The sequence below is a fragment of the Ictidomys tridecemlineatus genome, chromosome 10 (assembly GCF_052094955.1).
Source record: "Ictidomys tridecemlineatus isolate mIctTri1 chromosome 10, mIctTri1.hap1, whole genome shotgun sequence".
Taxonomy (NCBI): domain Eukaryota; kingdom Metazoa; phylum Chordata; class Mammalia; order Rodentia; family Sciuridae; genus Ictidomys; species Ictidomys tridecemlineatus.
Window position 1 is genome coordinate 131,613,010 of NC_135486.1, and position 27,762 is coordinate 131,640,771.

The following is a 27,762-nucleotide window of genomic DNA, read 5'->3' on the forward strand; positions in this document are numbered from 1 at the left end:
TGTTTGGGGGAAGGGCCCCGAGGCAGCAGCTGTGAATAATCCCTAATTGTAAGCACAAGTCCCCTGTCCAGTTAGAAACCGCTTTGGGACTGTAACATCCACTCTTGTCCTCCCATTGAACGGAAAATTGTCATTCTGCCCTAGATGTCCCCCCGCTAGAGATGGAGGGTGGGTATAAGGGAATGAGCTTCGGGAGCGTTACAAATTGGGAAGTCCTGTGGGTTCCGGTGTTTCCAGGATTAAGGTCTGGTGTTGGAAGTTGGGTGACCGGTGCCCGTTTGGGGCACAGGTGCCGACAGGACACTGATCAAGGGCACGCTGGATGTTTTTCTAGGTTGGCCAAGGCTGGGTGGAATGCCTCGGGCCGAACCCCAGGCTAAAAGGGGGCATAGTGGCTTTTATAATCCAAGGATGCAACGATTATACCAGCTTATGGGTGTTCTCAGCAGGTGCTTTTTATTAATTGATTAAAGAGCTAAGGCTCATTTTTGATAGATAATATATATTTATTAAATGTATTAATGTGTGTTTTATAATGGACCTTTATCTTCCCTTGGCTGACTTGCTTACTTATAAAAAAAAATTATTCAAGAAATTTTAAGACAATCAATGTGTACCATACATGACTGTATATAAATATTATAAATTTAAAAGGTTGTTAAAGCATGGGCAGATAGGTTTTATTTTCAAAATGCTGTTCTTAACACAAAAATAAAGGCTTTACTATTTACTTAAGATGTGTGGGAGCTTATCAAAACGACTCAATACCACGACTGGGCTTTCGGCTGAGACTGTGGCATTTTGAATGAGAGAATCCTGGTTAGCAGCAAACCACAGAACAAATAAGGGCAATAAGTTAATTAATTTACCCATAGAAGCTGGAACTTTCTATAATACTTGGGAAACTCGACAACAAAAAATCCTTTGTGATTGTTGTCTGAGTTTCAGTCTCTCATCTCGGGCCTGGGGATGTAGCCCAGCAGCAGAGCACTTGCCCAGCATGTCCAAGAGTCTGGTTTTGAGCCCCAGAACTGCAAAACCAAACAACAAACACCACAAAAGAAATTCAGAGATTTGAGACCTAAATATGGAATTTTGCAAAAGTGGAACAACAGCACTTCAACTTCTCTTGGGACTAGATTTCCATCATATGTTTTGCTAGCAGTTGGCATAGTATGCTCCTGAAGCACTGAAGAAACATCTAGAATAAAGAATGAATTTTGGGATAATGCAGAAAGTTAAGACAGGTATTTTTCTAAAGTATTGCACTAAGCATGTTTGTGACAAATCCTATTTTGTGCAGAAAAGATTCTGTTTTCACATGTACTGAGTCTTGTCATTAAAGAAATCACAAGAGAGAAAGCACAATTTGGACATTTTCCTTGCCCGGGGTAATTTGCGCTGGAGGGAAGAGATCCCGGTGATGGTCATGGTGCTGGAGTCTGGTGGGCTGGCTCCTGGTACTCCTCCATGGTGCATTTCACTGCAAAGAGATGAAAGAGAGTCGGGATCGATTTCCATACCTAGACAGACTTGTCATCTGGAAACCAGAAACTGATGTGTGGGTGAGGCAGTTGCAGCAAAACCCAGAGACAGCCTGCTGGCTCTGGCCCCCCAGATCCTCGGGGAAGAACACAGAGCCATTGTGCTCCAAGGGCTGCACCTGAAAACCCAAGCCGCTTCCCCACAGTCACGGCCACTCTGAATTCAGTTCAGAAAAAGGTCGAAAGAGAGCTTTGCAGGTCCAGGTGCTGAAGGAAGTTTTACTAAAGATGATGACAGATTCCAGGCTCTCAGCTCAACCCAGTCTGTCACCACATGCCCTGCTCCCCTCCACCCCCCCCCCAAAAAAAAAACTTGGGTATTGCTGGGGTCAATGACAAGGTCAGAAGAGAATCGTTTCTCTGTCCATGTGGACAAAAATGTGATCCTGGTGATTTCCTGAGTCTGCCAAACAGGAAAGTTAGTTGGACACAGCCTGGCACTTTCTAAAAGGAAAGTTAATCCCCCCAAAATAAAAGCTACTCCCCAAATAAATATAGAAGTTCATCCCAGGGTGGGCTGGGGACATCCTTTTGGAAAGGATTCTCTCTCTCTCTCTCTCTCTCTCTCTTTCTTTTTTAGTAGCACTGGGAATTGAATCCAGGTCCTCAGGGCACATGTTAGCAGGTGCTCTGCCACTGAGCCAGATCCCCAGCCCAAAGACATTCAATTTTTAATGTTCTTGCCACCAGTGTCCAAGTGCTTGCCTCCGACACAAATGCCTAAGAGTGGGGTCGCGGGCTCCAGCTATTCCAGTTATTCGTGAAGAGCCCTGTTCTAGCAGAAAGTGTTGAGGTCATTACCAAGTCAGTTCATCTACCCCCTTATCCTGATCCCCCACGACTAAGGGCATATACCAGCCAGACGCCCGCACAGCGGAGAGGTCTGTTCCCATCACCAGCAATTTGGGTATTTCCTAATGAAATCGGGTGGACATTGTCAGCGACGAAAATGTCAGGCACACGAAGATTTCCCCAGGATTCTTGGGCATGATTCACTTCAAATAAATCAATTCCAGATCTTCAGCTCTCAGGCATGGACTTGGCCTTGGCAGGTCCTGTGAGTCCTTCAATCTGTCCTTCCCTTCCCCCTGTCCCTGTCTTGGCCAGGTGCTGACCGAGAAGGTGATTTGAAATGCTGAGGGCATCCACACTCTCCTTGGCTTTCCATGTTCCACTATTTTTTTAATAGTGATCAAAATGTCTAACGTGTTTATTTGGCTTTGTGCACTCACACTGTACAGGTCGTGCGTTCCAAACTGAAAATCCAGAATTTAAATGCGCTAACATTCAAAACTTTTTGAGAACTGACTTCATGCCACCAGTGGAAACTACACACTGTCAAGGTACTGATGCACAAAATTATGTAAAATATTGTACAGAATCACCTCCAGGGGATGTGTATTAAAAAAAAAAATAAATGAATTCAGTGTTCAGACCTGGGTCCCATCCCCAAGATATCTTATGATGTAAGTTAAAATATTCTGAAATCTGAAACACTTCTGGTCCCTTTCAGCTAAGGGATAGTTAACCTGTATTAACTCAAACCAAAATCATTTTTCTTCTTGGAGCCTGTGGTCACAGGACCTATTTTTTCAGTGTCAATATGTATCTTTTTGTTCTCTGTATGGACGCTCTAGAGGCAGCCACAGTGAAGACCCTCCCTGCATGCAGACCCCATTAATGTGACACTGATCCTTCACAGCCAAGGACACTCCGCTCCTAAGTGCTCTCCCAGCATCCCTCACGGGTCCCTGGTGGGTGGGTGGCGTGGGGAAATGCTCATTTCCACTCTTGCCATTGTCATGGCCTGCCGCCAGCTGTCCACGGCTGCCCAGCACAGAGCTGGGAAGAGGTGTGCACACGGAACGCCTCTGGGCCACCCGCTTCCTCGTGGGGAGGACCTGGGTGAGCCTGTGCAGCCTCGGGCGGAACTCCAGACCCGCCAGATGGCTCCCCTGAGTGTTTGGGGGACACAGGGACATTATTGGAAATGCAAATTCAAGGCGCCATTCCAGATAGAGAATCAGAAACCAGGGGTGGAGCCCAGCAATCTGCATTAGCAGACCCTGGGGGGGGGGGTTCCCAATAAACATCAGTATGAAGTTTGAGGCCCCCCCGGACGAGGACGACAGCTTCTCCCTCTGGCTATATTTAAGAATCATGTGGTCACTTTCTGGAATTTATTGGTATCTGAGCCTCACCCCAAAAGTCAGCCGTCTTTGGCCTGGAGCCTGGGGATCCATATCTATAGTCAAAGTTCCCGTTTAGCCAGGGCTGAGAAACAGACTTGTGCTGGAATCCTTTAAAGGAGGCTCCAGAGGTGTGTTGATAGGACCTCCAGAAGCGTCTAGAAGCCCCCTCAGGTTCTAAGCATTCCAAGCTGGCTGCCTGTGAGTCACCTACTGTGCAGACGCGCTGCAGGCTGTGGGTAGGCGGAGGGACACTTGGCTTGGGGAGGAATCCCAGCCCCTGTGTTTCCTTTTCAAAGCAGAGAGTTGTCTAGAGCCAAGGGACAGGGAATAAGGGTGGGAGGGAGCCTCACAGAGGAATCGGCTGGGGGCCTGGGAAGTCCCCATCCTCAGTCCCACTCTGCATAGATGTCAGTCTCTGGAGGTGCGACCGTGCGGGAAAGGGTGTCATCAAGTGACACTGAGTCTGATGAGGAATACAGGCGATTACACCCTGTATTTCCTGCAGGAAGCCCGGCATGGTGTCCTGGGAGAGGGGAAGTAGAGGCCATGGCAGGAGGTAACAGGAAACAAATGTCCGTCCACAGCCACTGCATAAACAAACTGTGGTGGGCCTGAGCGGTGGTTCTACAGCAGTGAGCAGGCCTCAAGGTGGATTAGCTTAGCAACACAGAGAGACGATGCCAGGGAGGGTGATGCCTAGTGTGTGATTCTAGTTAGAGCAACTCTAGAGGCCGAGAGAGGCATTCAAAGGTGAAAAGCCCCCTCCCCCAGAAGAAGCAAGAGAGAGGACTTAAGGAATCAGGGTAAGTGGCTCCGTGGGGGTGGGTGGGCTTTAGGAGTGCTGGGCTCAATGGGGGAGCGCTTGCCCAGCACGGGAGGCTCTGGGCTCAATTCTGAGCACCACATGTAAATAAAGTAAAGGTCCATCCACCACTTAAAAAAAAAAAAAGAAGTGCTGCCAGTGTTTCCTTGGCTGGGTGATGCACATGGGTGTGCCTTATATGTTTTATTGTCCCTATTGTGCGTCTATTTCACCACCCCTCCCCGCACACACACACACACACATAGACACAAAGGTGAAAAGAAAGAAACCAATATTCTACTCAAAATTACAATGTCAATCAATAAAAGAAGAGTACTTTAGCCGTTTGGGGAAGAAGGGGTGGTTTGTAAGTGAGCTAGCGCTTATCTGTCGCTGCAAGGATCATAGCGGATGTCTGAAGTCTTGCTATAGGAGCCTATTAAGGATACAGGGTATCCACCTGAGAATCCAAGGTGATTGTCTCCGGGGTGACACGGGGCGGGGAGTGTGACATGGGGCAGTGACGAGGATTGAAGGTGCTCACAGCAGGGTTGGCTTATCATATGCAACATGTGACCCATGAAAATTTTATGCAAGGGTCAAACCACTGGGCGCAGCAGCACACACCGGTAGTCCCAGACGGAGGCTGAGAGGCTGAGGCTGAGGCTGAGGCTGAGGCTGAGGCAGGAGGAGAGAGAGTCTGGGCAAAATAGTGAGAGCCTGTCTTTAAAAAGAAAGGAAAGAGAAAAAGCTTGGGGGCCTGGTCTGGGCAGAACCCAGCCTTGCACGGGCGTCCTCAGTGGAAGGACCCAGGCAGGTGAGAGGCTGGGGAGACCCGGGCAGGGCTGCTGGAAGAGCCAGTGTCCACCCGAGTCTAGAGCATCATCATGGTTGGCTCCCAATTCCATCAGACAGATGTCTCGGTGCCCTGTGTCGTCCTTGTCCCCCTTGGCAGCCTGGTGCCCAGCCAGTTCCGGAAGAGCCGGGAGAGTGGAAAATCCCCGAGAGATGCGCCAGCCCTTGAGCTTCAGTTAAAGGAATGTGACAGAAGGGCCTTGCATACTAACGAGCCTGCGTATGCCTCTGCTTGGGTGCCCTCATCCTCCCCTGTTTGGTAGGTGACAGCCCCAAGGAAAACCTTCCAGCCAGCCGCACAGGACAGAGAGCATGCCTGGTGCTCAGGGAGGGAATCGGGGACCTCAGGGTCATGCAGTGACTCTCGTTGGCCAGACAGGAGACAAAGGACAAGCTGGGGCGAGGATTCAGATTCCTGGGCCCCCCACCAGGCCTCCAGAATCATCGCACCCCAGGCCTGGGGATCAGCATGGGCCCCTCCGCTGCCTCGGGGGGTCCTTGGGATCCCACAAGTTTGGGGAAGAGTGCTGTCACCCGAGGCCTGTTGAGTCCACCGTGGGCAGGTTTGAGGATGCCACCAGCCAGCTGGGGGCACTGGGAAGAGCTCGTGAAACGTGTCGGGTAACGCACTTGGCATGGCGTCTGATCGGAGTTAAGCACTCCAGAAATATTGGCTGCCGTGGTCCTTAGGCATAGCCTCTGCCCTCAACTAGAGGGGGAGCCGGAAACACCCGGGAAACTCTAAGTGCCAGGAGATGCCCACCAACTGCACAGGGAGCTGCCTCTGTGGATGCTCCTGCCTCTGCCTCCCGAGCCGCTGGGATTACAGGAGTGCACCATCGCGCCCAGCATCATGGGTTTTTTTTGGGAGGAGGGTTTGCTCAGATGGGGTCTTGCTATGTTGTCGAGGCTCATCTCAAACTCCTGGTCACAAGTGATCCTCCTGCCTCGGTTTCCTTAGTAGCTGAGTAACTGCATGCACAGTTGGCATTCCTGCTCTTCACCTCTAGAGGATCAAGGTCTCACAACTGCCTCCTGCTAGGGTGGCACATATTTCTATCACCAAAGATGTGACATCGATGTACACAAGACCCAGGTGTTCACCACCCTGTCACCCACCACAGAGCAGCTTAAGAAAAACACCCTGCAATCAGGCAATGACTGTAGGGATCTGATCATTTATAAACTTGACAAAATGGGATGTGGCCTTGAAAAAATGTGACATTGCCAGGTGTGGTGGCACACGCCTGTAATCCTGGTGACTTGGGAGGCTGAGGCAGGAGGATCACAAGTTGAGGCCAGCCTCAGCAATTTAGCAAGGCCTTAAGCAACTTAGTGAGACCCTGTCTCTAAACAAAAAATAAAATGATGTGGCTCATAGTGGAGTGCCCCTGGGTTCAACCTCTGGTACAAAAAAAAAAAAAAAACTCTGATGTTTTTGCAAAGTTCGAATAATGAGGAGAAATGTCAAGGGCACGTTGCCTATAAATTTTGATGAGGCAAATTTGAACTGCTGTATGCCAAGTTAACAATGTCCCCAACAGAGACAAGGACAGGAGCTGAGACACCATCTCCTTACTGTGGTCTTGGAAGCCAACCCTGGTGACGTCTCCAGAGAGACACTGGGATCCAGGTTCTCCTATTGGGCATTCCTGGCTCTTGCTCTTGTCCTTCCTGCCTTTGTAAAGAAAATAAAAATGACCTTCTTCTTTTAGAAGAAGTGGGTCCTGCGTTACACTCCTCCTGGGTGAGGTCTTCATAGCACATACCCTAAATGCGATTCCCTGCACATAATGACATTCATTACCTCCAAAATTACATCCACGGCCTCAACAGAGTTATAGCTTAGCATCTCCCCCTTTAAAAAAAGAAACAAAACAAAACCTAAACAGAGAAAATGAAAGGAAACAGGTAGATTTTTGTTTTTCCAGATGTTCTACAGTGTTCAGCACACGTACTCCTGTGCAATCAGGAGGGGGAGGGACTTTCTAAAGGAATCATTAGAAGGTATCCAGACACAAGAAGAAACATCCTCAGGGGACCCACGCCCAAACGGTACCACTGCACCCAGTCAGCACCCAAAGATGCGGGGAGGTGAGACGTGGGGCCTCTGCCAGTCGGAGGCTGCAGGAGGATTGTGGCCGCTGACTCCAGTCCACCAGATCGAGGGCTGGGAGACTGAAAAGGGCCTTCCACTGTGATCCCATCTTGGTAGAGGGGTCTTCTTAGAGAAATATTTGTAAGATTTTTGCTAGAAAAAGCTTCTGATTCGTGAGCTGCTAGAAAAATAAAGTCCCCCCACCCCCAGGATGCTGCTCCTGTCAGGCTAGACTCTGGGATCCAGCGGACTCTCGATTCAAGCCTGGTTCTGCCAGGCAACACTCCACCTCAACCCCATCCTCAATGTCTTTACTTGCACTATAGGCACACGCAATAATCTCAACTTCAATTCCTTAGAAAACTTGAATGAAACCACCATTTGACCCAGTTATCTAATTCCTCAGTTTATAACCAAGGATTTAAAAACAGCGAACTACTATGACACAGCCACATCCATGTTTATAACAGCTCAAGTCACAATAGCCCAGCTATGGGAACAACCTAGGTGTCCTTCAATAGATGAATGGACAAAGAAAGTGTGATGTATATATATATATATACACAATGGAATATTACTCAGCCATAAAGAAGAATGAAATAATGGTATTTGCTGGTAAATTGATGGAACTGGAGACTATCAAGCTAAGTGAAATTAGCCAATCCCCAAAAAAACAAAGGCCAAAAGTTCTCTCTGAGTTGTGGCTGTTAACCTAAAACAAGGGAGGCTAGGGAAGGGATAATAGAAATCCCCTGGATTAGACAAAGGGAAGTGAAAGGAAGGAGTGGGGAGGGGAATAGGAAAGACAGTGGAATTAACTGGACAGCACTTTCCTAGCCTTGTTTTGAATAACGACCAGGGTAACTCCACATCATGTACAACCACCAGAGTGGGATCCTAAATAGAGTAAGTTATACTCCATGCATGTATAATTTGCCAAAATACATTCTACTGTCATGTATAACTAAAAGGAGCAAATAAAAAAGTTTAAAAATAATAATCTCAACTTCATTGAGTCCTGAAGGAGACGGTGCTTTGTACCTGTGGTACCAGTGTCTGGTACATGTACTAGGTGCTCAACAAATGTGACTTCCTTTCCCCCCATGGTGGACCATAGAAATAAAAGTTGGGTTGCAACTGAAGAGTTCCCTTGGCATCATTTAAAATTCCCAAGATGTCACCCATCTGAAGGATCTGGTAAGCTCAGCTGCCAAACAGCCAAGAACTGGAAACTAAGCCAAGAAGACCAAAGCAGGTGTCTGAAACGGGCTTCTAAACTCTTCATATTTATCCTGGGGGCCTCGGGTCCCCTTCAAGCATGTGTGGTGTGTTCATTTCTTAAGCATCATTCTGGCAAGTGAACCCATCAGATAGTCTAATAGCTTAACTGGATTTGGGAATGAAATGGTGTCCCTGTGGCTGACACCAAAAGGTGTCCCACATCATTAGTCATCAAGGAAGTTAAAGCACAGAGATAGTTAACGTGAAAAAGACTCATCACACCCAGTGTTGGTGAAGAGGCAGAGCAGGCGGACAGCTCCGCATCACTGATGGGAAAGTGCAGCGGTGCAGCCACCTTGGAAAGTGACTTGGAAGTATCTGATAGAACTAAGCAAATGTACACCCTCTGACCCACCATTCCAAATGCGCCACCAAAGGGAAAAGGATCTAAGAGCATCAGAGTAGCAGGATTTCTCATAATGGCCCCAAACTGGGCACGGTATGAGTGTCCATCAGTAGGTGAACGGGCTTACACACTGTGCTCACATTCATACAGAGGAATATTTACACGGCATTGGGAAGAGAGACTCAGTGCTGCCCACAGCTGTCCAGGCCCATCTCCTGATGTAACGCTCAGCAAGAGCCGTCAGTCACAGAGGCCTGAGGGAGCCCCGGGGTGCTGGACACGTGCCCTGTGCTGAGCCAGGTGGGGTCACGCGCAGTAGGCACACGTGATCACGGAGCTGTTAGCTCTGGCCAGTGCATCCTGCTGGGTGTGAGCTGAACCTCAACCACAATAAAATGAAATAAACTTGGAGGAATGGGGTGGCAGGGGGAACAGGCACAGAAACCTGAGGACCCTTCAATTCAGACCCCAGGGGAAGAGCCACACAGCTCAGCAGTGGAATATCAACAGTACCACAGAACCAGCGGGTGCCTGGTACAAGCCCGTAGTCCCAGCTACTCGGGAGGCTGAAGCAGAAGATGGCGAGATGCCGAGGGCTGGGGGCCTCCTCCTTCCCCTCCTCCTCCTTTTTTTTTTTGGTTGGTTTTGAGATTTTTCTGGTTCTTGGGATTGGACCCAGGAACACTCCAGCACTGAGCTACAGTCCCAGCACCCCTTTTTTAATTATTAATTTTGACACCAGTTCTCACTAAGTTTCTGAGGCTGGCCTTGAACTTGCAATCCTCCTGCCTCAGCCTCCTGAGTCGCTGGAATTACAGGCGGATGCCACCATGCCCAGCAGTTTGACGTTGCCTGGGCAGCATAGGAAGACCCCATCTCAAAAGCTACAACTAAACCTCCAAGACAATATCACAGAATTGATTTTTAAAAATTGAATTCCCAGATACGGGACACACATTGATCTTCTTGTGTAACCCTCCCAGCCAACTCTGGAGGTAACTGCTATCATGATTCCCATTTTACTGACTAGGAATTGAAGCTCAGAAATGTTAATTAAGTTGCCCAAAAGTCACAGAGCGAAGGAAATGACCAGGTCAAGGTGCTAACCCTCATCTCTTCATGTAAGAAACCCATGGTCTTAATTACCTCAAGGTAAGAACAGGGCAAAATTAGCAAAGCAGGGGAGTGTACAGTATATATTACCAAGATTTGTGTTTTGTTTTGTTTTACTGGTCTAAATTTTTAAGTGAAATTATTTTTCCATTATAAAAGGAATATATGGGGGCGGGGGGCTGGGGTTGTGGCTCAGCAGTAGAGTGCTTGCCTAGCACGCATGAGGCCCTGGGTCCGATCCTCAGCACTACATAAAATAAAATAAAATAAAGATGTTGTGTCCACCTAAAACTAAAAAATTAAATATTAAAAAATAAAATAAATAAAAGAAATATAGAGTGATTGTAGAAAACGTGATTAACACACACGTATAAAACTCCACGTCCCCCTGCCCCCGCACTGGGAGAACAGATGGTGGAAGATTTCCTTTCTGTAAGAAGTAAATGTTGACATCGGGGTCAATGTCAGGAGCCTGGTAAGTCCACCTCCAGCTCCTCGCGGCACCAGACGTGGAGCTGAATTATTTTTAGGGAAGCGGAGCCAACGCGGGAGCCACGAGGCAGAGGCACCCAGGGAGAGTCTGACAGCCTCCGTGTGCAATAATTGCAGTTTTCTGTTGTTGACTTCTAAAAACAGCTCCTGAAGTCAACTCGCACGCAGCCAGGCTGCTGGAAGGCAGTGTTTTAAAGGGGAACATGAGCTGCCGGGGAAGAGCAAGACTGAGACAGAATCATGGGATTTTCAAGTATTGAACTGGGAAGGACCTTGATTCCCGGAACGGGAGACACTTTGAATGAAGAGCTGGTTTTTGTAGGTGAGGAGGAGGACAGAGGAAGGGAACTGCAGAGGCAGTCAGCAATGCTTGTTGCTAAGAACACACCTCTGGAGGGAAAGGGATCTGGTTCTCCATGGCACCATTTATAACCAGTGACCCACAGAAGACTCTCAGCCCGTGGACCTCAGTCCCATCACCCATAAAGTGGGGATGTGCTATGGTTTAGATAAGTATCCCCAAAGCCCAGTGTGTTGAAGGCTTGGGCCCCAACTCGTGGCTCTACTGAGAGACAGTGGAAGCTTTAGGAGATGGGTCCAGCGGAAGGAAGTTAGGTCACTGGGGACAAGCCCTTGAAAGGGATATTGGAGCCCTGGCCCCACCTCTCCCTCTCTCTACAACAGGTTCCCTGCCATGTGTCACCTCACCACAGGCCCAAAGCAAGAGGACAAACCAATCCTGAAATCTCTAAAATCATAAACCAAAATGAACCTTTTTTCATTTATAACATGATTATCTCAGGTGTTTGTTACAGTAACAGAAAACTGACTAACACACAATAGGCTAGTAAGAGTTTCTTTTCAATAGAGTATAAAGCCAGGCATGGTGGTGTACAGCTATAATCCCAGCAGCTCCGGAGACGGAGGCAGAAGGATCACAAGTTCAAAGCCAGCCTCAGCAAAAGTGAGGCACTAAGCAATTCAGTGAGATCCTGTCTCGAAGTAAAACACAAAATAGGGCTGGGGATGGGGCTCAGTGGTTGAGTGCCCAAAGTTCAATCCCCAGTAACCCCTGCTCCCCCCAAAAATAGAGTGCCAGAATGAAATATGCTGGTGCATATTGCACAACACATGGCAAATGTTCAATATAATTATTTCTTAATTATGCAAGAAATGCAGGTACTATAGAAAAATGGAATAGTATTTCAGTCAATATTTAAAAATTTCTTTAAATAATTGAGTAAACCTGTGTGTTATTCATAGTACTGATATCTCCATATGTTAATCTTTTCTTTCTACATTTCAGTTTACAAGGGTAGGTCCATTTCACAATCAGTCAAACCGCGTGGGGACTGGAGTTTCGGCACAACAGTTAAAACAGCCACCATCCACTAGGTAGTCCTTCGAAATTCTGTGTCTTCAAAAGCCTGGTGAGTCATGGGCGTGAATGAACACAGACAAACCCCGCCAGCCACGTCTTATGACTTTTTAATTTATTTCTGCGTTCTCAGCTGCTGCTGCCAAGACTGAACCTCTAGAAATATCCCAGGCATTCTGAATGAGCTTAGGGTATAAACAGTTCCCATCCCTGTTCAGACTGGCAGAGGCCCTGGATATTAGATGTTGCCTTTAAGAAAAAGAGAAGCAAGAAACAAATCCTGCCGTTTATTTTTAAACAACTCCTCCACAAGTGCAATGAGTTAATGAATAATGGAGAAATTATCACAATCTGTACTTGGGGATTCTCAGGCAGATTTTCCTCATCTTGATCCCTGACTCGGAACCCAGGCAGACGGGGCCCAAGTCAAGAAATTCCAGGGACGAAGAAATCAACTTATCAAGCATCGCAGAAAGGATAGGCTAAGGAACATTGCAAGAGCTTCCTCTACCGTTATTTCTAGTCGGAAAGCCCCCTGGTGCCCTGGAAAGAAAATGGGAATGTTTTCAACCTCTCACTGAGGTCGACCCAGCTCTCTGCATACAAATCTCTGTTTTTAGAAAGAGTGCTTCAGTCCACCTATGCCATTTTTACTCTGTAAATATCCCCTAAACGCATCCACTTCTGTCCATTCTCACCCCCACCACGTGGTCGGATCCGCGCCCCACCTGCAGCCACACTAGTCTCTACACAGCCCTGCTGATGCTCGTGGGATCCACTCCAAAGTCCTTGCTAAGGCCCAGGGCCACTGCATGTTTGCTTCTCAACAAGGACCTAAGCAATAGATATTTGGGTCTTTGTTCTGGTTTCCTGACATGCAGTTCCTAAAACCCTGGGAATCTCTGTAGTGGCAAGTGTCTTTTTGTATGCTAATGAGGTGACTGACCGACAGCTGGGGGCTCCTGGAAAGCCTCAGAATCGGGACTGGTTGCCAGGGGAACCTAACTGAAGGGTTGAACCTTCAGCACCACCCCAAGCTCCGTGGAAGAGGGAATTGACCACCAATGGCCAATGATTTAACTAACCATGCCCACCTAAGAGGACGAGGTTCAGAGGGTGTCTGGGTGTCGAGTACCACCTGAGGTGCTGGGAGGGAGGGTGGCACTCCCAAGAGGACAGGGAGGCTCTGCACCCTTCCCACATGCCTTGCCATGTGCATCTCTCCTATCTGTCCCCGAGTTACACCTGAGTTACAACCTGGTAAGTACATCGACTTCTGAGTTCTGTGAGCCACTACAGAAAATGATTAGACCTGAGAGGAGGTCCTGGGAACTCGGATTTTAGCTGAGTTGGAAATCATTTGCAGGTCCCCTGGGGACTTGCTATTCCCCATCATATGAAGTGGAAGCAGTCCTGTGAGGTTGAACCCTTAAACTGGGGCGTCTGTGCTAACTCCAGTTAGTGTCAGCATTGAGCTAAATCCTAGGACTCCCAGGTGGTACCGGCAGAGAATCAGAATTGTTTTGTGGGGGTGGTGATGGGGGAGGGGCAACAGACTCTATGGTATGATTTAGATCTTAAATGTCTCTCAAAACTTTTTCACTTTTAAAGTTATTAATCTCAGGTATTTTTTGTCACAGGGATGGAAAACAGACTGATACAGAAAATTGGTACTGAGAGTGGGGCCATGCTGACCAAGTGGTTCAGAGGCCTTTGAACTAGTTCACATGAGGAGTTTGGATAAGCAGCGTAGAAAAAGCTCAGAATGCTACAAATGAAGCTTAATGGGTGATTCTGGTGGGAGCTCAGGATATCAGAATGCCGATAGGAAAACAGACAGTAAAAGCTGTGCTCATAATGTTTCAGGTGGGAACCAGGACTCTACTGGGAACTAGAGGAGAAGCCATTCCTGTTCCATTCTGACAAAGAACCAGTCTACATTTTGTCCATGCCCTGAGACTTTGTGTGAAGCCGACTATAAAGGTGATGAACTAGTTTATCCGGTAGAAGAAATGTCCAAGCAGTAAGGCACTGAGGCTGTGGCATAGTTATTGCTGGCTGTTTAAGCAAATGTACAGTGAGAAAATTGGGAGCAAAAAGCAGAGTGGAAATATTTGGAAAACTTAGCAGTTTTGCCAGACGAGGAGTGTGCATTTAAAGTTACAGCTAAGGAGGGTGTTGTGCTAAAGATGCTGAAGAGATCGGAACCATTAAAAGGAAAGAAAGAAACCAACTACTTTTGACTGAGATAATAGGAAAGATGCCTTGAGAGCATCTCAGGAATTGGAAGATCCCACTCATGGCAGGCTCAGGGCATAAAAGTGTAGGCTCACTTCATGAGACTTTGCTTTAAGAAGAGAGTCCTGGAGGTGCACCCATCAGACTTAAGAGCCATGAGCATTTTTGTGATGAAATTTTAGAAAAGGAAAGCACGAAGTATTACACCAAATTTACTTTATCTATAGATAATAGGGTGGTATAACACATATCAGGGGAAGAAGATTCAGGTAGGACTACAGTCTGTACTTGTTGCTTCTGGGTTGACTGAGATTAGTAGTCCAGAAAGTTCATACGTAAGCAGGAGGTAGTGGCACCTAGGAATGTGATGTCTGTGGATTTTAAGTCAAGGTTTTGAAACATTCAGGAATGGGTAACAGGCTTTTATTGGCTTCAGCCAATAGCTGTTAATTAGTTAATTTCCTTTATCTCTCCCCCCCCCCACAATCCTCTGGCCTGTGTAATTAAATTTAGAAGATATTGAAATTTTATTTTATCAATGATAATAATAATTATTATTATTATAAGTAGGATTACTGAATTCCAGATGTTGTGGTAGGCCATGTAATCTTGGAAACAACTCCATGATGATATTATTATCCCCATTTTTCAGGTGAGAAAACTGAGGCTTAGAAAGATTCATGACTTTTCTAAGTGAGATCTGATCTTCATTTATCTGCCTATTCTGCTGATTTTAGGGAAATCATATCAAAATTTGAATTAAAAGATTAACATTTTCAATATGTAAAAAATATCTTCAACAGCTACACAAATAAAAATTAAACTCTTCCAAAGTCATTTCTGGGAAATATATCTTAAAACACTAATCTGAAGAGCATACACTGATTTAGAAATGAAGCTGGCCTCAGCAGCAATATATTTAACCAAATGATATAACCAATCATGTGTAAAAGAGGTTTATAACACGGGGGAGAGGTTTATAATGTAGAACTAAAAAAAGCAGGAACTCATGAAAATAACTACCCTACAGTACGCTCCTACAGATCATAAAATCGAAAAGAGTGGTATTTAAAAAAAAAAAAACTCAAAAGATGATGGTAAGTGGAGACTTAAGGAACCATCAACAGCCCAAAGGTGTTGGGGTGGGGGTAGGGAACAAAGTAGGTGACCTCACACTTTCCAATTTTAAAATCTGTGAGATACTGAATAAGGATGAACATACAGATCAATTGAACCAAATGAAGAGCCCAAAAATAAACCTTTGCACTTATGGTCAATTGATTTTCAATAATGGTGCCAAGAGTATTCAGTGGGTAAAAAATAGTCCTTTAACACATGCTGCTGAAGCAACATGCACAAGAACGAGGTTAGACCCTCACCTCACACAGAAACAGAAATCGGCTCAAAACGGATCAACAGCCTAGCTGAAAGTGCTGAAATCTTCGACTCTTAGGGAAAAGTGAGTCAAGATTCCTGACCTGGGGTCAGTCTGGATTTTTAGATATGACAAAAAAAGTCCCAGGCAACCAATGACAAACAAACCGGACATTATCAAGTTTAAAAGCTTTTGCATCTCAAAAGGCACCGTGTTAAGAAGGAGAAAAAAATTCACAGAATTACAAATCATATATGCAATCAGGGACTTTTATCTAAAATATCTAAAGAACTCTTACTACTCAATAATAAAAACTAACAATCCAATTAAAAAGGACAAAGGATCTGGACTGATATTCTCCAAAGAAGATATTCCAATGGCCAACAAGCCCAGAAAAGATGCTCAACAGGGTTGACCATCAGGGAAATATAAAGCAAACTGCATGAGATGCCACTTCACACCCACACACCCAGCAGGATGACTTTAATCAAACAGACAGACAGTAACAAGAGTTGGCAAGGGCGTGCAGAAATGGGAATCTTCTGGTGGAAATGGACTCTGGTTCGGCCACTCTGGGAAACGTCTGGCAGTGCCTCCCACTGTCAACCCTAGAGTTCTCATTTGACCTAGCAAGTCTGCTCCTGTGTTCCCAAGGGGATGGAAACCTGCGCACGAAGGTTCGCAGCAGCATTATTCATCATATCTCCAAGGAGGGAAAAGCCGCAATGCACGGTACGTGCACTAGATCACTTGAGTCTCTGCAGGATCGGGGAGGGGGTGCTTTATCGTTCCCATTGTCCAGAGGAGGCAACTGGGAAGCTCTGAGAGGGTAAGGAGCTTGTTTCAAGTCACGTGGCCGGTGAGATTTTGTATGGGAGCAATAGCTCAAGTTTTTCATGTAGGCTTTGAGGTTGGGTTATTCATTTTATTTTTTAGTTAACAGATAAACAATCAGGAAGGTTAAATGCATTGTTCACAGACACGCAGCTTAGAAGCCTCTAGCCAGAGTTTCAGAGCAAGTCTTGGGACTCCTTTATCTCTACCACTAATAGCTGCTCATTCTGAAAGCTTCAAATGTCACTTAGAAACCTCTTAAATGACAAGTCTCTGAATGCTATGAAAAGCAAATGAGGGCAATTCCAACGCACCCAGCAGCAACAGAAGACCCCTGAGCCTCCTCCGTCTCCCTCCTACTTGAACAGGGGCAAAATCAGTCATTTTAAGAAGTTTTCCTACACACCAAAGTGTAATAGATGACTTTTTAAGGTCTCATGATACTTTTCTATCTTTTTCATAGTGAGAATGCATTACTTTGATAAGAGGACAGGTTTAAATTACATTAAAAGGATCTGGACTGTCCTTTTTAACACCTAGCCTCCATAACTCTATGCCTTTAAATTTTTCCACATCCTGGCCTAATGAGGGCTGAATCTGAAAATTGGCAAGACACATTAGCCGTCCAGATCCTAAATTTAGATTCTAAGGGTGAATACTGTGTGTCAAATACGCATGCGGAGAGGAGGCAGGGCAGTTTGGCAGGCTGGATCAGGTCCCTCTAAGCCAGATAACAGGCATAAAGGGGCATGAGCTTTATTCCCTCAGCAGTAGAATCAGAGGTTAGGTCTTGATGAGCTGCCTTCAAAATGAACAGCAACAGATTTTCCCTGAGCATTTTAGTTCCATAAATAACACTCTTGCACTGCAGCATAATGAGGGAGGGAAGAGAGAGGATTCTGGAATCTCTGATCCACCCTGCTACTCTCTGGCTATATTGTTTAACCTCTCTGTGCCTCATTCATAAAATGGAAACCTCAGAGGGTTGTTATGAAGATTCATTGAGTTGCTACTAGTGCCATGCTCAGGAAAATGATTACCTCATAGTAAGCATGCAATTTCCCGGGGGAATTCCGTGTTATTACAGAAAATATGAATAATCAGAAAAGAAGAAACAATCGCCCACATTTCTTTTAGAAAAAAAAAATAGGCAAATATCAACCTATCTATCACCTGCTTCACTCTTACTTAGAAATCATCACTATTAGCATTTAGGGTTATTTTCAAACATTTTTTTTGTCTTTATTCATATATACTATGTGTGAACTATCTTCTTCTTTTGTTTGGAAACAGATCTGTATACTTGAGATTGACCTTGTCCACAGTGCTTACCAAGCTGAATGATTTGTGCAGAAGATCATTCATTCAACCAACAGATATTTCTCGAACATCTCCCCTGTGCTGGACCCTGTTCCAGGTGCTGAGATCACAGCCATGAGCCAATCAGGAAGGACAGGGGAGTTCCTGCAGCCAGAAGCCTGGCGTTCTAGTGCAGACCCACAGAAAATAAGCCAAATAAATCCCTAAAATCCTGGGTGACTCAGAAGACCTAAATACTTAAAGATTATTATCACAAAGAGACTTGGTAAGGGCAGGAACACAGCGAACTGTGCACCCTCACAGATGCTCAGCAGGTGCCCAGGGGACATGGAAGGAGTGGGGCTTCCTGCCCCCTGGACGGCCTCACCCCCTGTCCTTCATGGCAGTGATGGCTGAAGGGCAGCCACATTTCTTTACTCCCCCAAGTCCCCGAGGAGGAGATCACACTAATGCTAACTTCCTGATTGGTCCCCACCCAAAGGAGTGTGTTGGATCCACTTTGGGGATGGGTCAGTGCTTTCTGACTCACCAGCAGATAAGCTGTGAGATGGGCACACACAGGGTAGAGGGAGGGGGCAGGCAGAGTGGCCAGGTAGGATCCACGGAGAGGGTGACAGGAAGCATGGAGACACGGGGGGCTGTCCTTCCCTGTAACTGCTGAATGGCGTGAGCTAGGACTCACATACCGAGCAATCGGCCCGTTGACAGCGCACAGTTCAGTGGGCTCGGGCGTATTCTCACACGTGCCACCACGAACACTGTCGATTCTCCAACATTACGTCACCTGGCAGAAGCCCTGGACCTTTAGCTGCTGTCCCCTCAGTCCTGCAGCCCCAGCCCTAGGGCAACTGCTCATCCACCTCCTGTCTCTAACCACGTGCCTGCTCTGGACCGTTCATGTCACGGGGTGACACAACAGGTGGCCCGTGTCGGGCTTCTTGGGCTCATCTGTGTCACCCAGGCGTGGCCTTTCATCTCTCGCTGCGGTGTGACCTTCTGAACTCCTCTTGCTCTTTTAAAGAGCATAGACTCCCCGCTCCCCACAGGAAGACGGAAAGGAAGGCTGGGAGAAGGGCAGGGCGGGACTGGAGTGGTGTCCACCCAGCGTCCCCATGCCCAGGCAGGACATCCCAGAGTGAGCTGATGGACGGTGGGAGCTGTCACTCATCAGCCCGTCCGAGCTGGCGTGAACTAACTGGGCAGGCGGGGTGTGGCTGGAGGAGGTAGGACACGGGTGTGTGCCCTGGGAGGGGGCATCTGCCCTGCAGCCCCTTCCCCTTGCCCTCCTACTTCCTGGCCACCATGAGTGGCCCTGCTGCCTCTGCCACACCCTTCCTGAGGCATGACGTTCCGCCTTATCTTGTCCTAGAGCAATGGAGTAGCCGACCGAGGACTCAATCTCTGAAACCGTGAGTTACACTGAACTTTTCCAGGTTTTCTGGTCACGGTGGTGAGCACCTGCTGAGCACAGGTGGTAAGCTCTAGGCTCCCCCAGCTCTGTCACTCCACAGTGTGCGACCCCAGACACACAGCTTGCTGCTCTGAGAGATGGGAGTTTCTTCTCACTCCACCTGCTGTCAGACTAGAAATGACAGATGTGAAGTCCTGGCTCGCCGTAGGCCCTCATGAGTTAGAGCCATGACAGGGACCACAGCAATGCCATCCCGCGGCTGCCACAAGACAGGACATGGCAGGTGCAATTTCCCACTGCCCTCCCCCTGTCAGTTCCAGCTTTCTTTCAGAAAGTCACCTCTGGGTGTGACAGACCCAAATGTGGTGACAAGAGGGGTTCCCAGTACAGAATATCTTCTTCCCGTCTTCTCAAACATGTGGTCAACTTCACAAAAATCTCCTTTCAACATTCAACATTCCCATCTTCCCCCCACATGCCCCCGCTCCTGCAGTGCTGGGGACGGGACGGGGCCTTGCACACGCTAGACAAGTGCTCTGAGCCCCGAGCCACACCCCTGCCCGCCCCCAGGTCCTCTTAAATTCCCAAATACCCAGTCCACACTTCCTTCTTCTCCCTGCTGACCTCTAAACTTCCGGTCAGTCTCTGGGCCTTACCCATCCTACCCAGTTCTCCTCCATCTTACACGTTCACCATCTATTGTTCTTGCCCTCGGTCTTGAGATCAAAGTCCCCAACTCAACACCCACCACAGGGACAATGGCAACAGATCTCTCTGGGTCTGGAGCTGCCCAGCAGGAGGCCTCTTTCTGGAAGGGAAAAGGCCCACAGCAAGCACCAGGAGACGCTCTGTCTTATTGTCATAGACATTTCCTGTCCACCCCTTCCATTGCCAAAGCCGCAGGCAAGGCCCACCAAGTTAGTGCATTGCAGAGCTGGGCCATGAATTCAGATCCCTGAGTTTTTATCCAAATGAAATTGCATTGGTGAGAAAAGTCACACAAAGGAAGAGTTTGAATCCAAAGCTATTACCTGGGATCCTGTAGTTAATCCACAGTATTAGGGTTTGGCTAAAGTGGTTACAAGGTTCTCCACTAAGAACAAACCCACATAATCACCTCTCTGGTCTCTGACCTGATCCAGCCTTGAGAACCACTGCCATGGGTCAATGATCTAGAATAAAAACGTCCTTTTTGAGGACATCTTGAAACTTTCATTAAAACCAAACACCAGTGGTTGACCATTCACTTTGTGCTGGCCACCTGTTTACTGCCACACCTGGCTGTCTTATCACAGGAGCCCTTTGGGACAGGTCCTAATTGTCCCCAGGTAGCAGGGGAGAAAACAGTCTTAAGAGGAGGAAGAACTTGCCTGTGGCCTCTCTGGTGAGAAGAGGCAGGACCCAGGTTCTGGCAGCTCCCAGATCCAATATGCTTAATCGTGACTCATATTAATCGTATGTTGAACAATTTGCCTAATAATAATAATAGTTTCCTTTTGTTGATCATGTATTATGAGCCAGATGCTATTCCAGTTAATTTAGTTCTCATAGAAACCCTACTCGGGACTAGGGATGTGGCTCAGTGGAAGAGTGCTTGTCTCACACCAGGGAGATCCTGGTTCAACCCCCAGTGCTGCGAACAAGCAAACAAAACAAAACACCTACTGTGTGGTAACTAACGTTAGTGCTGCCATTTCTTGCTCTACAGTCACAGAAAGATTAAGCCACCTGCTCAAGGTTGCCCAGTTGAGAAATAGGGAACTTACTCCAGCCTGGTCATGACCCTTCCAGAGGTTTGTAGAATTATCTAGATCTTACAATAACCTTCTGCCTCAGCATAATTACAAAGAATAATGCTAAACAGACAGATGACAGAATGAAGCTAATGAGGTTGGGAGTGCTCATTTACATAAACTTACATTCAGGATCTTGAATTTTGGGAGCAAACCATTAAGAAAGGAAATCATCTTCTATTTACTTTTGTTTATTTATTTTTTTAAGAGATGTTGCCCAGGCTGTCCTTGAACTCCTGGACTCAAGTAATCTCCGTGTCCACCTCCTGAGTAGCTGGGACTACAGATATGTGCTATAGAGTCCTGCTTATGTTACTTTTTAACCTCATCAGAACAGTCTAGATCTGCAAGCGTTTCAATAGAAGCCCTGTTCTAGCTGGACAGAACTTCTGCAAGTTTTAAATGAAAAGATACATGTGAAAGTTGATGTCATCCAAACTCCCCCACATGCTGGGTGAGTCTTAAAAACAGAATTGATGGAAGTAATACCAAGTCATGAACTCGCTAGATATATCCTGGTCAAATTTACAATTCTTCCATGGGTTAAAAAGGAGAAGGAACTAAGGTTTGAGGAGACAAGAAAGAAAAAGGTTTAAATGAAAATGACAGATTATAGATATATTTCTTCTTCAACAGCCACGGTGTTATCAAAACAATGAATCACGACAAGGCATACTAATTCTTATTTTACGAGGAGGGAAAATGAAACATAATGATTACATGACCCAGCAGAAGTCTCCCAGTGGGTTGGTGGCATTAAGTACAAATTGATGCAACATTTTTTATCATAATTTGGTGATTGCTGTCTAAATTTAATACATGAATGTCCTTTGACAGAGCAATTCCACTTCTAAGAGCTTGTCCCATGGAAATATTTCTATAAGTAACAAGAACACGCTTACAAAAGTGCTTCTGGAGCATTGTTCATGATACAAGCCAAACATCCATTCATAGGGATTGGTTAAAAGTGTGGTACAGGCCTGTCATTCTTCTGGAGCCACTAACAATAATGAGATAGACCTGTATCATTGGTATGAAAAGAGGTCCATGATATGTTGTCAGCTGAAGAAAAAAAAGCAAGTTAACGTACAATAACCATAATATAAATATATTATATAAATATATGTGCTTATACATATTTGTGTGCTGATAGTAGGTGGCACTACAGGCTGACACGCTCAACAGCGGCTGCCTCACTGGAGGTTGGACCTTTCTTGCTGCATGAGATCTTCTGTTTATCCTCACCAAGGGTCTCAGCTAATTCCAGAACCAGCTCCTGAGCCACAGCCTAGGACACTCCCCGCACTGGGTCCCCTTGGGTGGCAAAGCTCTTCTCTGCTCCTCACCTGTAAGGCTGGATGCAGATAAGAATGTCCTCCTCCTTGTTCACTTGACCTTGCCTTCCTGCTCTAATAAAAACATCTCCCCAAAATATAAGGTATAGAATCCTACAGCCTTCAGGTGGGGACTCGGCCTCCCCCACCTGGGAGCCTCCCCTGTACCTCTGGCCTGCAGTCATTTCAACGTCCATGCACGGTGGGAAGTGTGCCAGAAGCTGCTGCTGTCCAGCTGGGGGCTGGCAGGTCTCCAGATGGGAGGCTCTGCACTGGGCACTTGGGTTCCTGGGTGGCCCTTAGCTCCTTGGCATCAGGCAGATCTGGGTTCAAATCCCTGGTCTCTGGCGCTATGGGCTGTGTGACCTTGAGCAAGTCTTATACTCTCCCAGCCCCAGTTTCTGCATCTCAATGTGAAGGAGGCATCTTCTCTGAGTTCTGAGCATCACACTGAAACATGGAGTACTAGGCATAGCATGTACTGAGGCAGGTACGTGCTCCATCAATCACAATCACGCCTTTGTTACAGGTCTTCTCTGCTCTCAGAGATGCACCCGGGAACAGCATAGGAACTAAGTCCTGACAGCATCCTCAAGACACAAGTAGGTGGTGTGGCCAAAATGAGGAGCTTATTTATTTTAATATTTTTATTGGTGCTGGGGCTTGAACCCAGGGCCTCGTGCATGCTAGACAAACCCTCTACCATTGAGCTGCATCCCCGGCTCAAGAACGTCCCTTAATCCACCGGCAAATCCTAATAGCTGGGACTGGCCATACAATCTCTCTCTGGTTTCTATCCCTTGCTTGGGCTCCTAGATGGGAGACACTGAAGCTTGGTGTAATGTGCTACCCCCCCCCCCCCCCCCGCGTCCTCTCTAAGGCTGAAAAACCAGGTTTCAGTTCCTAGGAAGCGGTACCAAACAGCAGTGCTGTTTCCTTTATTGTTGTGGCTTCTAGGAAACTAAGGGCCGTATTTCTGTTTATTGTAGGAACATTTTTGACGCCATTATTCACATTGCATAACGTGTTAGGGATGGGCCCAGTACTTCCTCAACCAGTGGATTGTCATTTTTTCTTATAGACACTGAATTATGTAACAGGTTGTATTTCCTCTTTGCCTTTTCTCTTCTAAGAAACCTCTGTGTTGGCCAGAGGGTACAAACTTTCAGTCATAAGAGAAATTAATTCTGTGAATCTAAAGCAGATCATAGCAACTATAGTTAATACTAGATTGTTTACTCGAAATTTGATAAGAGAGCAGATTGTAAGTGTTCTCACCCCCCCACACCCACACCCACACCTGCACTCACACACTCACCCCAAACGAATGGTGATAGATATGTTAATTAATTTGGTTGTGGTGATGATTATGCAATGTATGCACATTAATTAAATCATCACATTGTACACTTTGAACATACACAATTGAACATAAAACAATTTTTGTTTGTCAGTTAAATATTTAAAAATTTAAAAAATCTCTAGCAAGCATAGTCCTTGAAGCGAGTACTTTACTAACTGCAGTTAGTGGTTTTCCTTGTTCCCAAATATTAATTTTTCCTTGACTCAATTGCTGTATTTACTTAAAAATCTTATATTTTATGTGTTTCTGTAACTATTACAAATCTCTGAAGTAGGGAATAAACAGTTAAGGAAATAAAAAGTAAATAATCCATTTCCTTTGACAGGTAAATAATCAATTTCCCTGCCACCATTTCCTAAAAAATCAAGTGATAAAGTAATTTAGAGATTATTTGTAACCGGACACGGTGGTGCAGGCCTGTAAGCCCAGAGAACTGGGAGGCTAAGGCAAGAGGATCCCAAGTCCAAGGTCAGCCTCGGCAATTTAGTGAGAGCTGTCTCAAAAATAAAAATCAAAAGGGCTGGGGATGTAGCTCAGTGATAGAGTACCCCTGGGGTTCAATCCCCAGTACTGAGAAATAAAGAAAGAAAAAAGATTATTTATATATATATAAATACACATACAGTGTTAAGAAATTTATCTAATGGGGGGTATGTGTGTAATATAATCTGATTTTATAGGAAAATGTTTTTATGGTTTCCTTCTCTCTGCTCAAAATGAGATTCCCAAATAAAATGTGGATATTCAATTACAAAGCACATTTAAAAACACTCACTGACTATATGAAGCTAAAATATGCTATTCTTCAAGACAGGATTTTTACTGCATCTCAAAAATGACTTAGGCATCTTCTTTTGAGTTGCACTGGCTGAAATTCTTAACACACACACACATTTAAAAATAATCCCCACATCTGTCCCGATGGATAGAGACTGGAGGATAACTTCACACCATTTCTGTCCTAGAAGAGAACTCGGCTCTGACTTGGTGTAACATGAGATGGGTTATATACCACCGTGATCTACCCGACAGCTGACACTGCTCTCCCTAGACCTCCTGTCTGCCCTGAGGTGCTCCAAGAAATGAACTTGGCAAAATTTATTCATGTTCTAAATACCAATGACAATATGGGTCATAAAGTGATGTGTCTGCCGGATTTGTACATAGATGAAGCTCTTGTTTTTAAAAAATAAAGTTGAATTTCATTTGCAGTGGCTCTACTATGTTTTGTGGCAGGTCTGAAGAAGAGCTAGCCTGGGCGTCACGTCACTTTCAAATTGCTGCATTTGTGGTGTCATTGTCATTGCAATGTCACCTTGGCTAGGGACATATATTTTTTGCAGTGCTGAAGAGGAGCCCAGGGCCTTATACTTGCAAGGCAAGTGCTCTACCACTAGCAGTATCCCCAACCCTAGGGACATAAATTCTCTAACCCTTCCCCCCACCCAGATTCATGAGGTTGAAAATGGGAAGTCACTCAGGTGCATAACATCATAACAGGATTCCGCTTGGAGATACCATGGAGGAAACAGAGGGTTCTACCTCACCTGGTGAGCTGCAGATTGCATCCTGCTCCTTGTGATTCAGCCCCTACTGGGAAGCCTCAGTCAACTCAAACATAAGCAAAAAAGAATCCTGGCACACAATAATAATTTAGATATACCAGGTCCTGCTCAAGAAGATTCTAGAAGTTTGGGTCTGATGATAAAATCCAAGAGAGTGGCTTGTGGGGCTGGCGTGCAGCTGACTAGCATGAATGAAGTTCCGACCTGGATCCCCAGCACCACAGAAGAAACACAAAGAGAACCTGTTTCTGCTTTTCCCCTCAGAGATGTGTAAAAACACTGGACAGAGAAAGGGAAGACCAGGGCCTAGCCCCAGGCCCCACTGCTGTGTGACGGTGAGGAACTTCTCAACCCTTCTGGGACTCTGTCTCTGTCTCTCTCTTTCTCCTAGTACTGGGGATAGAACCCAGGAACACTTTACCACTGAGCTACATTCCCAGCACTCCCCCCACACACCCACACACTTTTTAATCAGACAGGCAATTTAGCTAGGGCTGGACTTCAACTTGCAATCCTCCTGCTGAGCTTCTACTTATAAAATGAAGCCCAAAGCTTCATACCCCAGATATGTCTGTGCAGACCATCTGCTCAGGACCAGGCTTGGTGCAAGGCAACATGACGAATGAGATAAACACAGACTCAAATGGAACCACATGGAGCTCAGAGTGTATCAGAGGAAACCAACACACAATTGTTAAATGCACAATATTTCAGTTGTGTTGATAACTAACACTGATGGGGACTATGTATCAGGATTAAAGATGATCCTTGGAATCCTGTAACAACTATGTGAGACAGACAGGTCCTATTATGAGAGCCATTTTATATGTGGAAAAATGGATGCTTAATGAAGTTAACTAGGTCAGGGTCGCGTGGAAAGAAGTGGTAGTTTGGATTTCAAGGGCAACTTTTACTTTTTTTTTTTCCCCCAGTACTGGGGATGGAACCCAGGGCCTTGCACATGCTAGAGAAGTCTCTACCACTGAGCTCTGTCTCCAGCTCCCCATTTTCTCTCAAGTGATCCCAGACTTGGAGACGACCTTCAGAATTGGCCATTTCACAAAAGGGCGTCTACCACTGTTCCACACTGGGGCTTTTTCTGAAGACCCCTATTGTTCAGAAAGCACTGCTCCTGAAGCCCTAGGAAGGCCACAGGCAGACAGCAGCAGGTGGCCAGATTTGACTGCTTCCACTCTGCCCTCCTGCTGGCCCGTAACGCCATTCAATCTGCTCCGCTCTCCTGGCTCCAGAGCAAGCCAAATCAACCCACAGCAAATCAACTCCAAAGAATATGGAAAAATAGCAATAAATAGACACTGTACTTCCCTTGACCTTTAAACTGATTATAGCCCTGATTGTCTTCCAGTTCTGAAGTGTAATGAAGTGGCAGTTGTGCATGGGAGAGTGGCCTGGGCTGAGCCAGCGGTGATCGGAGCCCGAGCTGCTGCTTTATGAGGGATCCCCAATGGGATGTGCTCCTACTCTGTAGCCGTTTCTGGGTATTGACTCATTTAAGCCTCACAGTTCCGTTCATGAATCTCATTTTTACTTATGCTCACTTTGTGCCAGGTGCTATGCCAGGGGATGAGACAGGCAAACCAGATCTTTTTCTCATGGAGCCTATATTCTTGTGGGAAAGACACAAAATTGCCAGATAAACAAAACCCAGAAGCCCAGTCAAGCATCAGCTGGACTTGCCTTGCTGCTCAGAGCTGAGAACTGGATGCTTAGAGGACTCCATGTTTTTGTGGCCTGCCCCCCACAATACGGGGATCACACCAGGGGGGACTCTACACTGAGCTACATCTTCAGCCCTTTGTAATTTATTTTTTTGAGACAAGGTCTTCCTAAGTTTCCCAGACTGACCTTGATCTTTTGATCTTCCTGCCTCAGCTTCCTGTGTGTGCACCAACACACCTGCCTCTGGATTCCATGTTTTAAAAGAGCACAAAGTAACTGGAGATCCTGCACCTCCTTAGGGTCTCCACCCTGGCTGAACGTCAGCACCAGGAAGATCAATACTCAACACTGATGCCTGGGGCTCACCCACAGCAATGATGTCAGGATCTCTGGACATGAGGCCCTGGAATTTTTTTTTCACTTAAAAGCTCGAAATAATCGTGAATTTATAAAAGAGTTGCAATAATTGTACAAAGAACTCCCAGATGCACCATTTTTTTTTGTATTTCACCATATTTACACTGGCATTTTCTATGTGTAGGTGCACATGTGCTTGTGTGGTACACATTATCTGTTTCTGAATTACTTAAGACCAATCTGCCTATCATGTCCTTTGACCCCTAAAACCTTCAGCATGTATCTTAAGCAAGAGCTGAGGCCTGGGGACATGGCTCAGTGGTAGAGAGCTGGCCTAGCAGGTGCCAGGCCCTGGGTTCAATCCTCAGCTCTGCAAGAAAACAAATAAATA

The 27,762-nt window shown here is 46.3% G+C and overlaps 1 protein-coding gene across 4 annotated transcripts in view; it reads right to left on the reverse strand.

Annotated features, from left to right (window-relative positions):
- Window positions 1–485: 485 nt before the first annotated feature.
- Iqck (IQ motif containing K) overlaps window positions 486–27,762 on the reverse strand; it is a 120,738-nt gene continuing 93,461 nt past the window's right edge. For all 4 annotated transcript variants that reach the window (XM_040277396.2, XM_013357877.4, XM_040277395.2 and 1 more), the window contains one exon: window positions 486–1,483. Coding sequence is in view for 2 of the 4 variants with exons in the window: in XM_013357877.4 (XP_013213331.2) it covers window positions 1,428–1,483 (56 nt within the window). In the remaining 2 variants the exon portion in view is untranslated. The remainder of the gene's footprint in view (window positions 1,484–27,762) is intronic.